This window comes from Echiichthys vipera (assembly GCF_963691815.1).
Source record: "Echiichthys vipera genome assembly, chromosome: X".
NCBI lineage: Eukaryota > Metazoa > Chordata > Actinopteri > Perciformes > Trachinidae > Echiichthys > Echiichthys vipera.
The window spans coordinates 43,751,686-43,765,157 of NC_139825.1; the positions used below are offsets into that span (position 1 = coordinate 43,751,686).

The window sequence follows — 13,472 nt, forward strand, 5'->3', positions numbered from 1 at the left end:
ACACTACAAGTGGTAGTGTTGGACAGAGAGGACAGATGGTTTGAAAGAGGAGTAAAAGAAGCATCTATGTAAAAGTAGAGAAACCATCACTAAACAGAGGAGGAGGTCTGAGACGCCACTTATCTCCAATTTACAATGCTGCCCTTTCATCCCTTCATTCAACAATCTAACCTCAAAGAACAACTGTTCACAAATGGCCTCCTGTGACTCCAACGACTGTCGTTCAGACCCAATAGAGCTCTAACAAAGTCTAAGGGCGCACTCACACTGTCCTCCCGGACCGCGACCCGGGCTTTAGGGTACTTGTCCCCCCTCCCTCTCCCCCCCGCGCCCCAGCCCCGTTTGTACTCACACTACCTGGGCCTCGGCCAATGCTTCTTGCTGTCCATACGCCATCACGCTGTAACACGTCACACGCATTGATCGCGTGTGTGTGGCTTTGTTTCCAGATCTTTCCGCAGACCTCAGAGTTTTTCTGCGTCTTGTCGACTGTGTTTGAATATTTTCATCCGACCAAATCTGCAGTAAACACTCCACCTCCGCACCACACCAACGTGAACCTTTCACCGCCATTGATGTTGTTGTTAAATGTCCGCGCATGGTCCGTCCTTCTATTTACATGTCCGAACAGGCGGACATAACGCTACTGCCGTAGGGCTCGTGCTCGTGCTCGTACACGTGCGCACGCTCGTGCTCATACATGTGCAAACGGCTCCGCTAAAGCCCACCTATTTCAAGCGGGCCGTGGACGGTCCGCTGGCCGCAGTTGAGCGCGGAGCGGGTGCACTCACATGGCTTAAAGGTACTAGGCCTTAGTTGAAAAAATGGTTTTGGCCGCACACATTGTACTCACACTGCCAGGGCCTCGGCCAATGCTTCTTGCTCTCCATACGCCATCACGCCGTAACACGTCACACGCATTGATGACGTCATTGCGATGCGTCTCTTTGTTTACAAATCTTTCCATAGACCTCAGAGTTTTTGTGCGTCTTGTCGACTGTTTTTTAATCTTCAATCGACCAAAATCTGCAGTAAACACTCCACCTCCGCATCACACCAACGTGAACCCGGCCAGAAGGACAGTGTGAGTACGCCCTAAACCTACTTCCACCAACGACTGTCACTCTAACGACGGTCGTTGGCACTTGGAGCACAAAGGGTTTCAGTGACATCATCGGCCTTGTGAGAGGTTAAATACCTGGATCTCCACACCAGTTAGTTGGACCAGTCCCAGCCTGGTCCTGGTCCTGGTCCTGGAACAGTCCCAGCCTGTTCCTGGTCCTGGTCCTGGTCCTGGTCCTGGTCCTGGACCAGTCCCAGCCTGGTCAGATGCGTACATGAACTGATGAAGCCTCTTGGATGAGAGGTGAAACGTCTTCCTAGACAAATAACCAAGTCCAGTTGCTTTTGACTGAAATTGCTTTGAGGACTACAAGTGGTATGTCTCGCTGTATCAAAGCTGCTGTTGCCGCTGCTCATCATTTAACATGTTTGACACCATAATTATTATCATTTTCATGTTCTATCACCTTAGCTGTGCTTGTTTCTACTATTCTGCTGTATTAATAAGTCATATTCACATTACTATAGATATTATTATAGTTACTGGAAGTGTGTCTGTCTCTGTCTCTGTGTCTGTCTTTGTCTCTCTCTGTCCATCTGTCCGTCTTTTCTCTCTCTCTCTCTCCTTCTCTTCCTCTCTCCGGTGCAGACAGATGTGCGTCCTCCACAGAGCTGGGTCTGTCTGACGTTCCTGTCTGTTATAGTGAAGGTTTTCAACGCCACCGTACTCTACGGGGGAATTGTTGGGTCTCTGTAAATCATAAATAAGTCATAGAGTGTGGTCTTTACCTACTCTGTAAAGTGTCCTGAGATAACTTTTGTTATGATTTGGCACTGTAAATAAAATGTAATTAAATTCAAATTACTTAAATATTAATATTATTCTGAAGATTTTGATCCAGGTCTGTGTGCTGGCAGCTCCGTTCCTCTGGGACTTCAGCCTCGTGGGTAAAGTATCCCTTTACTCTACAGCTCAAATATATTGTTTTGAATACACTTAAAGATAAAGCTAAATTGTAGTGCCATCTGGTATCTGTGTCAGTATTGGTATCACCTGATTCTCAACCCCACCAAGACTAAGGAGCTAGTGGTGGATTTCCGCAGGAGTAAATCTGCCCCCACACCCATCTCCATCAACGGCGTGGCTGTGGATGTTGTCCAGGATTACAAATACCTTGGAGTTTACCTGGACAACAAACTGGACTGGTCCAAGGACACTGAGGCTGTTTACAAGAAGGGCCAGAGTCGTCTTTATTTCCTGAGGAGGCTCCGGTACTTCAGCGTCTGTGACACCATGCTGAGGATGTTCTACCAGTCAGTGGTAGCCAGTGCCATCTTCTTTGCTGTTGTGTGCTGGGGCAGCAGACTGAGGGCAGCAGACGCAAAGAGGATCAGTACGATCATCAGGAAGGCTGGCTCCGTCCTGGGGGTCAAACTGGACTCTTTGGTGGCGGTGTCTGAGAGGAGGATGCTGTCTAAACTGCACAGCATCCTGGACAACAACTCTCACCCTCTCCACCAGCTGCTGACCTCCAGCAGAAGCCGGTGTCACACTGAACACCAGAAGAAGTCAACCTCAAAGAGACACAAAACAACCTCAAAAAGACACAAAAAAACCTCAAAGAGACACAAAAGAACCTAAAAGAGACACAAAACAACTACAAAGAGACACAAAACAACCTCAAAAAGACACAAAAGAACCTAAGAGAGACACAAAACAACTACAAAGAGACACAAAACAACCTCAAAAAGACACAAAACAACTACAAAGAGACACAAAACAACTACAGAGAGACACAAAAGACCCTCAAAGAGACACAAAACAACCTCATAAAGACACAAAACAACTACAAAGAGACACAAAACAACTACAAAGAGACACAAAACAACCTCAAAAAGACACAAAACAACTACAAAGAGACACAAAACAACTACAAAGAGACACAAAACAACCTCAAAAAGACACAAAACTACAAAGAGACACAAAACAACTACAAAGAGACACAAAACAACCTCAAAAAGACACAAAACAACTACAAAGAGACACAAAACAACTACAAAGAGACACAAAACAACCTCAAAGAGACACAAAACAACCTCAAAGAGACACAAAACAACTACAAAGAGACAGAAATATCAAAGAGACACAAAACAACCTCAGAGACACAAAAAAACTACAAAGACACACAAAACAACCTCAAAGAGACACAAAGCAACTACAAAGAGACACAAAACAACTACACACAAACACAAAACAACTACAAAAAGACACAAAACAACCTCAAAGAGACACAAAACAACCTCAAAAAGACACAAAACAACTACAAAGAGACACAAAAGAACCTAAAAGAGACACAAAACAACTACAAAGAGACACAAAACAACCTCAAAAAGACACAAAACAACTACAAAGAGACACAAAACAACCTCAAAAAGACACAAAACAACTACAAAGAGACACAAAACAACTACAAAGAGACACAAAACAACAACAAAGAGACAGAAATATCAAAGAGACACAAAAGAACCTAAAAGAGACACAAAACAACTACAAAGAGACACAAAACAACTACAAAGAGACACAAAACAACCTCAAAAAGACACAAAGCAACTACAAAGAGACACAAAACAACTACAAAGAGACACAAAACAACCTCAAAAAGACACAAAGCAACTACAAAGAGACACAAAACAACTACACACAAACACAAAACAACTACAAAGAGACACAAAACAACTACAAAGAGACACAAAACAACTACAAAGAGACACAAGCAACCTCAAAAAGACACAAAACAACTACAAACAAACACAAAACAACTACAAAGAGACACTAAACAACTACAAAGAGACAGAAATATCAAAGAGACACAAAACAACCTCAGAGACACAAAAAAACTACAAAGACACACAAAACAACCTCAAAAAGACACAAAACAACCTCAAAGAGACACAAAGCGACTACAAAGAGACACAAAACAACTACAAACAAACACAAAACAACTACAAAGAGACACAAAACAACTACAAAGAGACACAAAACAACCTCAAAAAGACACAAAACAGCCACAAAGAGACACAAAACAACTACAAAGAGACACAAAACAACCTCAAAAAGACACAAAACAACCTCAAAAAGACACAAACAACTACAAAGAGACAAAAATATCAAAGAGACACAAAACAACCTCAAAGAGACACAAAACAACTACAAAGAGACAGAAAACAACCTCAAAAAGACACAAAACAACCTCAAAAAGACACAAACAACTACAAAGAGACAAAAATATCAAAGAGACACAAAACAACCTCAGAGACACAAAAAATACCTCAAAGACACACAAAACAATCTCAAAGAGACACAAAACGACTACAAACAAACACAAAACAACTACAAAGAGACACAAAACAACCTCAAAGAGACACAAAACAACTACAAAGAGACACAAAACAACCTCAAAGAGACACAAAAAAACCTCAAAGAGACACAAAACAACCTCAAAGAGACACAAAAAAAACCTAAGAGACACAAACCAACTACAAAGAGACAATAAGTCAGTGCAGTCCAGATTAATATCCTGAGGCTGTTTGATTAAAACTGGCACAGGTTTAAAAAGGTAAAACCTGTATTTAACTGTATTAACCGCAGTAACGACCCGTTCGCTGAGCGGCTTCTTTTAAAACACTTTATTGATGCTTTGGTTTTGTGACAAATCCAAACATTAGCTGACAGCTCAACTAAATGTTGCCTGTCGATGGTAACGTATAATATCAAAGTGATTGTCTTGTCATTGTAAATCATATTTCAGCACATATATAACAAACACACACGCTTGGCTTCGTTCCTACATTCATTTACATATAGACTTATATACATTCTTTACATACGTACAGTACATACACAACAGGCTCCTTCAAGGCTTCAAAACTGTGACACTGGCGTTTGATTTAATTTGATTTAAGTGGATTTATGCTAAAATCACAATACTGCATCAGTTACTGTGTCTCACATTCAGACACATATATTTGGACTTGGTAAATATAGCTGAGGGAAAAGCGACACCACACTTTTCCTCATAAAGTAAATGTCTGTGTTATTTTCAGCAATATTCAGTTTACAAAAATAACTTTTGTAAACACTGAATTCATCAGTTTTTGGCAACAAACAAAGAACGTTAAACAGCATAAAGTCATCATTAGTGTGTCCGCAGATGCAGAGCAACTTAGTCTTATTGCTCATCTCATCTCATCTCCAGCCTCTTATCCGGGGTCAGGTCGTGGGGGCAGCAGCTTTAGCAGGGGACCCCAAACTTCCCTTTCCCGGGCCACATTAACCAGCTCTAACTGGGGGATCCTGAGGCGTTCCCAGGCCAGTGTGGAGATCTAATCTCTCCACCTGGTCCTGGGTCTTCCCCGAGGCCTCCTCCCAGCTGGACGTATTATTATAACTGCTTTTATTTCAATTATTCAAATCATTATTGTTAATTGTTAATTGTTAATGTTATTGTCGTGAATAATCTTTGAAGTGATCTGGAAGAGTGAAAAGTTTAGCTACAAGATGCAAGTTTGGTTTTCACTGTTTGACTGGTTTTGGAAAGCTGTGGAAGATTTACATACTGGACTTTCCCTTCAAGACTTAAATGCATCTTTATATTTTGAGTTGAGTTGTTGCTTCAAACATGATTCATTATTATTCATTGATAATGTTTTAAATGCAAAACGTTTTCATAATTTTTGTGGCAAAACTGTTTCTTGAAATTCATAAAATGTCTCCTCCAGCACAAAATCCTCCTACGGTCTTTTTCAGCACTTACATACGTCGAGAAATACAGGAGAGCCGCTAACAGCCGGACGTGGCTAACACTGATTAGCTCGGGGCGGCACGGTGAAGGCATTCAAACGTCTTTTTTAACCACTAATGCTGCTGAAAATAACATTAAACCTCTGCAGCAGCATGAGAAGAGTTCCTACACAGAAAACAAAGCACCAATGGGCTCCTTCCTCTGGGATTGACTTTGGTAATCCACTTGAATGGACTTTACTATGAGAGGAGCTGGTACAGGGGCCAGTAGGTAAGTCTTTAAAACACTCTTTTAATAAACTCTGGCTTCACTAACTACGTTGTTGGTGCTTTGTTTTGTGTGTAGGGACTCTTCTCATGCTGCTGCAGAGGTTTGCTGTTATTTTCAGCAGCATTAGTGGTTAAAAAAGACGTTTGAATGCGTTCACCGTGCTGCACTGAGCTAATCAGTGTTAGCGGATCAACTCTCCTGGATTTCTACGTTAATAGTGAAAAAAAAAAACGGTCTGATGGATAATTTGATGTATGCAAGTGCTGAAAAAGACCACGGGATGATTTTATGCTATAATTATTGGTATACTGGTGTTTTTTAAAAAGGTGTCCCGTGGAGTTTTCTTGTAAACAAACCAATCATGTTTAACTCTGACGAACCGAACAGCTCACGGTCGGGATCTCTCCCCCGACAACGAAAGCCTGAGGAACCTTGAAAAAAATGTTTTTGCGGTTTGTGCCGTTATGAGCCTTAAAACATCCACGAAGTGAGTTCAGTTACATCGAGCCAGTGTTGCTGTGGTGACCGTTGTTGTGGCATTCTAGCGTCAAAGTGGTTACCACGGTTACCAGCAGTCAGGATACAGCAGTTAGAGCGTTCTGGAACACGTCGGTGAAAGTCCGCGGATTCTAGAACACACCTGCCGGACGTGTCGATGTCAGCGCGGGCAGGTGCAGTATGCCCGCGCAGACGTCGTCCGTTAAAGTGTCTTTTTGACTCTGTCTGTCAGTGACATCATCATCAAGTCCCCGATGTGATTGGCTCGTCATCCTCCTCGTTCGGTCCTACGTGCATCAGCACCTGAGGTTCAGCTCCTCGCCCTGCAGTGAGTCAAAGTCGCCGGTGTCCATGCCGACCACTTCCCCCTCCTCTGCGCCGCTCCGCTCCGCCTCCATCACCTCCCTCTCCTCCTCCTCCTCCTCCTCTCGACAGGGAGGAGCAGAGGAGAGGAGGCAGGCGGGAACGTCATTAGCACCTCCGCTCAGAGTTTCTCCTCCGTCCATTTTCCTGTCTGCTCCGGCTCCCGGCTCTGCTGCACCGACACCCTGCCCCGCCTCCGTCTCACCGTCCGTCCCTGTTTCTACATCTAACTCCAAACCCGTCCCACCGTCCACACCCGAACCCCTCTCCCTCCCTGTCAGCGTCTCTCCTGTCAAACGCACCTCCGCCTCTTTACTCAAACTGAGATCTTTCTCTCCGCTCAGACCCGCCTCTTCTTCCACACCATCCCCGTTCAAACTCAGATCTGTCTCGCCGGCCGGCCCTATCCGACCCCCCAGCCCCGTCTCCAGACTTTGTCCTGTCTGCGGCGGCTGGTCTCCAGTCAGTGCTGCGGCTTCTTTGGCTTGTCTGATGCAGTTGATCCACTGCTGTTTGTTGAAGGCGTCGCTGGCCTGGAAGCAGTGGCTCTGCAGCTGACCTCCAGTACGGCCCGAAACACGGAAGAAGTTCTTTGCTGCGGGGAGGAGACACAGACAACGGGAGATTATTACTCAGAGTTCCTACACATTTTCCACTTCTCAGAGGATTTGTCAGTCAATAATAAACATCTGAATACCAACTGTTAGATGCTTAATATGAAAATAAACTGTTTTAAAATCCAACTTTTAACACACATGTTAAATTCTGACTATGTATGTCAGTATGTAGCCAAGTAATTAGACATTTTTACCTACGTATTGTAGCTCTTATAAGTGAATGAACTCCAAACCGCAGCATTTTATTCAACTTAAATGCTTAAAAAGTGAAATTAATAACTGTTAACCTGCCTCTACAGACAGTGACAGTAGAGGTGGACAATTAACCAGGAACTACAAAAGAAAACTCGGTGCGTCATTGGCTTTAGATGAAGTAAACATACTTGTAAATAAATAAAATTGTCCAGACCTGGTTCTGTCAGTACCCTCCTCTCTTCCTTTTTGTTTGAGTTTGTCTCCCTCTGTCTGTGTTTCCCTGCTTGTACTAACACACTAACATCCTGACACTTATTCTTCTTTTACACTTTATTCTTGTTGTTAGGTTAAAATGTTTTTTTGTATAGTTGCACTGTCGTTATTTGCTGCTCTGTGTGCCCTGAATTGCCCCCCGGGGACAAATAAAGTTTTTTGAATTGAATTGAATTGAATTGTGTATGTGTGTTCATGTTTGTCTAGGTCCGGTAGGCGTTCCCCCCAAGCTGCAGCCTGTTACGCTGATCACCTGTGCCACGTTAAATACCTTGAGCTGACAGGCATGCAGTCCGGCCCGTTGTAGACCCTTCACTGGTAAAACTATTCCCCCCGGATTGGCGTCCCCTTTCTCGTTGTGGTTATCACGCTCCCCGTCATAAGTTAACTAATCGTGTTTGTTTTCTGTTTCTCTGTAGTTTCCCGTGTTTCCGTTTCCCGTCCGTCTCCTTGATCTCCTGTCATCTCCTCGTTCCTGTTGTTTCCGTGATCGTCTTGTCAGTTATATGACCTGTTTTTCTCTGTAGTGTTTTGCGTTTGTCTGTTTAGTTTTATTAAACGTTTTGTTTGTACTTTTACTTCGTGTCCGTGTCTGCATTGGGTCCACCGTTTTGTATTATCTCTGAACCGTTCACGACAAAAATAACCATAAATAAAAATAAATGTAGACGACACGTATGGATAAACTTCAATAAATGAGAATCACAGTCACACGGCGAACGGTAACCATGGTAACCCTACATCATTCAACAGTAGCTTGATCAGTCTCATGTCATCTACAGGTCGGTTGTTTTGCGTTAGTAAACTTGTTTTGATTTGTTTATATTCATTATATTCATTCATCTTCAAACACATGTCCCTGTCGGGGTCTCGGGGTGCTGGAGCCGAGGTACACCCTGGACAGGACGCCAGTCTATCGCAGGACACATAGAGACTAAACAGAGACAGACAACCATTCACACCTACGGGTGATTTAGAGTCATCAATGAACCGAACACCTGCACGTCTTTGGACTGTGGGAGGAAACCGGAGAACCCGGAGAAAACTCACGCAAACACGGGGAGAACATGCAAACTCCACGCAGAAGGGCCCCAGCCGGGATTCAAACCAGGAACCTTCTCGCTGTGAGGTGACAATGCTAAACACCACAGCACCAATGTTGTCCAGGAGCATAGAAACGCTGTTGTGCGGAGTATCCTGATTTCTTCTTGTGGAGCGACAAAACTAAACACACATTGTTTTTAGTTTATGAAGTACTGACTTCGCTCGTTGTTGCTGAAGGCTCCTCTGATGGACCCGCCCACTCTCATCTCTCCGTCTGATAGGTCCTCCAGGTCCAGCTGCCGGATGGGGATTGGCTGTCGGCAGAGCTGGTAGCTAACTGGGTGGTCGTTCAGCGAGACGGACCTGGTGATGACCAGGACGTCCTGGAACAGAAACACGTGGAGCTTCTGGAAATAAAGAGAGAGAGGAAGCAGACGTTAAAGCAGCTGTACTCAACATTAACTAGTAAAGCAGCAAAGAAACATTTACTATGTAAAGATAGAGTAACGTAATGGCGTCCTGAGCAGATAATGAAGTCTCTCTCCCTATAATCTGACTTCCTCTACCGTTGTTTTGATAGCCGGTGCGTGTGGTTTTTACTGTATCTCCAGTTCAGCCCCTTTGATTTGTCTTTACTCCTCCATCAGGCGTTTTTGTGTAAATATGAACTCTTCTTTCCCCACAAATGACCTGTTTACCAATCATTCTGGTGAGGAAATGGGTAAAATAATCATAGCAGTAGTTTCTGTATGGTAAAGATGAAAACTTCACAATTACACAGTGGGTCGTCCTCCATTTGAGAGATTGGCAGTTCAATCCCTACCTCCCCTGATCCACATGTCGAAGTGTCCTTGGGCAAGACACTGAACCCTGTGCATGGGTGTGTAAATGTGGTGTGAATGGTTACATTAGGTTATGTAGATGTCCATGTTATCATGATTATTGTTGTTGTTGTTGTGTTATATGTGTAAGTTATCTACCTTTAAAGAAAACATCTCACATTACAACGCACCAAAAGACATTAAAAGCATTAAATATATAGAATAGAATATTTAATCTGGACTCATCAACTTGCACACCTGTACGTACGGTTACTCTCAAAAGACGAGAGACTTCAGAGATAAGATCCAAAGTATCAGAGAAAGAAAATATAATACATAAACGTTTTCTGACGGCTGTCCATGTGCTCCATTACACTTTGGACTCGGGCTGTAACTAACAATTATACTCAATGAGTAATAATGAGGAGATTATATTATTTTGATTAATTAATTAGTTGTTTGGTCAAAAAAGTCAGAAAATGGTGAAAACTGTCGATCAGTGTTTCCCAAAGTCCAAGATGACGACGACGAAGATATTCAGTTTACTGTCAGAGAGGAAACCAGAAAATTATTACATTTAAAAAGCTGGAATCTGAATTACTGCAATTAATTTGATAGTTGACAACAAATCAATTAACCCCTTAATATTTGCAGCTCTACTTCGGATCTTATCTCATAAGTATTTCCTGATAAAGGATAAATAACTATTATTTATTGTTCTTTGTTTGTGCATTTATATAAAAAATAAGGAAGAAATGATAACATAAGAAAAATGCACAGGTGCGATGTTCAAACTGTGACGGCTTGTAAAGGAACCTACCTAACACTAGTATATCTGATTATCAATCAATCAATCCTTTATCTGTTAGGGACAGTGCACATTAATGAACAACGATAACAACATATCGCTGTAAAAGTGCCGGATTATAGAAAAGATGCTAATTTGCATCCGTAGTCCCTGGTCACAGGGACTATTTAAGGCAAAGCAACGTCTTGATTTTGACTTTCTCATTGTCATGATTACAGCAGGGCAGCCCTCCTCTCCTTTCTAGTCTCTGTGTTTTTGTCTCCCTCTGTCTGTGTTTCTCTGTTGTGAGCTGGTTTTCCCGGCAGGTTGATCCAAGTGCTTCTAGTTGGCTCTAATCACCTGCCTCCCTGTACATTAAGGCGAACCCGAGTCTCATTCGGGGCTGGATCATTATTAAAGATACTCCAGATGTCTCAGCAGCAGCAGCAGCAGGAGCGGTAGCGTGTGTTAACTTACTGTGTACTGTTGCACTGTTCTAATATATTCAGTTAGACAAATATAAACCTGTATGGAAAAGATGACCTTTATTGTGAAGGAACCTTTATTGGGAAGAAACCTTTATTGGGAAGGGACCGGATGTTGTGGTAGTTGGGAACGGGCCAAGATGGCGAATAAAGTTGTTGTTGAGCCGCAGTAAAAGTTTGTATTCTTTTTGTTTAACAGTGTGTAGCCAGGCTGGCGTTCATCCTTGTGTTGATGTTTTTCGTCTCACTCCTATCGACCTGTGGCTGTTCCTAGTGTTTGGTTGTTCCAGTTGCCCGTCTCCCTGTCGACCTGCCTGTCAGCCTGTCTCCCAGCGTACCTCCCTCCTGTGCTCGTTCCCCGTGACCAGTTTTTCCCAGTCCTCTCCGTGTTTTCCCTTTGTTCTCTGTTCACCCTTTTTGTTAAAGTAAGTTTATTAAATCCGTTAAAACTGACTCCTGAGTTTGTGTCTGCATTTGGGTCCAATCCTCCCTGTCTTCCCTGTCCCCGCTCATGACACTCATCCTAAAAACAGAATAAACTGTCCACAGGATCCGAACCATAATGTGTAACCTCTGGATTCAGGGACTTTATGCACCACATGATTGAAACATAAGGGAAAGGATAATGTAGAAAGGTACTGACGAGTCCTCTGTTGTTCTTCAGCTCTCCGTGGCAGCTGAGGGTCCTGGACCGGTCGATGAGTTCGTCCCTCTGCCCCTCCTCCGTATACAACAGGCGGTCCTTGTAGTACTGACACTCCGACTCCCCCGTCCGCCTGTTGATGTCGGCCACCACACTCTGAACCATCAGCATCTGTGGAGCAAACAGACAAAATCCAGATTTCTGATCTGTTCTCTCTAACCACTGAGCCACCGGGCGCCCGGACAGTTCTGATTTGCTTTAAAAAAATCTAATTAAAATAATTTAAATGTAGTTTTGGATGTTTCCCAGCAAGCTGTACACTTAGCAATAGCAGTAAGAAGACGGTCATATTCTGTCTCCTTGAAGCTAAACGTAAATCGTGGAAGTCTGTTCACAGATCAAGCAAGGAAACCTGGCTTTAGGGGCGACTGCTTTGCCTTGGAAAAACTTATATAATGCTATTAAAGGGAAATATAGCACATTTGTAGAGACACATTTCATCTCTCATCTTCAACTTCTTATCCGGGGTCAGGTCGCGCGGGCAGCAGCTTTAGCAGGGGACTCCAAACTTCCCTTTCCCGGGCCACATTAACCAGCTCTAACTGGGGGATCCTGAGGCGTTCCCAGGCCAGTGTGGAGATCTAATCTCTCCACCTAGTCCTGGGTCTTCCCCGAGGCCTCCTCCCAGCTGGACGTGCCTGGAACACCTCCCTAGGAAGGCGCCCAGGGTTCATCCTTACCAGATGATCCTGAACCACCTCAACTGGCTCCTTTCAACACAAAGGAGCAGCGGCTCTACTCCGAGTTCCTCACGGATGCTGAACTTCTCCCCCTCTCTCTAAGGGAGACTCCAGCCCCCCTCCTGAGAAAACACATTTCGGCCGCTTGTACCAGCGGCCTCATTCTTTCGGTCATGACCCAGCTTTCATGACCATAGGTGAGGGTAGGAACCAAGATTGACCGGTAGATCCAGAGCTTTGTCTTCCTCAGCTCTCTTTTCGTCACAACGGTGCGGTAGAGCGACTGCAGCACCGCCCCCGTTGCTCCGATTCTCCGGCCAAACTCACGCTCCATCGTCCCCTCACTCGTGAACATGATCCCGAGGTTCTTGAACTCCTTCACTTGGGGTCAGGACTCATTCCCTACCTGGAGTAACAATCCACCGATTTCCTGCTGAGAGCCATGGCCTCAGATTTAGAGGTGCTGATCCTCATCCCAGCCGTTTGACACTCGGCTGCGAACCGATCCAGTGAGTGCTGAAGGTGAGTGAGTGACATTTGTAGAGATATGGTGCTCATTTATGGAGTTTCTGGAAGGGGACGATTCATGACAGCTTTGTGGTCTACTGTTCTTATTTTATTTTGTTTTGTTTTGTTTTATTGTGTTGTTTTTTGTTTTGCTTACTCATCAAAATGTAAAATAAGGGAAAGCTTAAGTGGGATACACTAGATGTTCACCTTAGTCTTTCCTTTTCTTTTTATACCATGATGAGTGACCAGCATTAGTCCAACAAGTGGCTTTTTATTTTTATATTTATATTATATGTGCCTATTGATATGTTTTGTTCTGTATCTTTGTATTTTAACTCAAGAGGACGATTAAAACATTTGTC

General features: G+C 43.6%; 1 protein-coding gene across 1 annotated transcript in view; it reads right to left on the bottom strand.

Annotated features, from left to right (window-relative positions):
• Positions 1-6,928: 6,928 nt before the first annotated feature.
• The window catches only part of arhgef3 (Rho guanine nucleotide exchange factor (GEF) 3), a gene marked incomplete at its 3' end in the record, with an annotated part of 53,054 nt that continues 46,510 nt past the window's right edge, over positions 6,929-13,472 (bottom strand). Inside the window, exons 10-13 of the mRNA XM_083939638.1 lie at positions 11,861-12,031; positions 9,342-9,531; positions 7,178-7,590; positions 6,929-7,054 (exon numbers count right to left, since the gene is read on the bottom strand). Coding sequence (XP_083795764.1) covers positions 6,929-7,054; positions 7,178-7,590; positions 9,342-9,531; positions 11,861-12,031 — 900 coding nt within the window. The remainder of the gene's footprint in view (positions 7,055-7,177; positions 7,591-9,341; positions 9,532-11,860; positions 12,032-13,472) is intronic.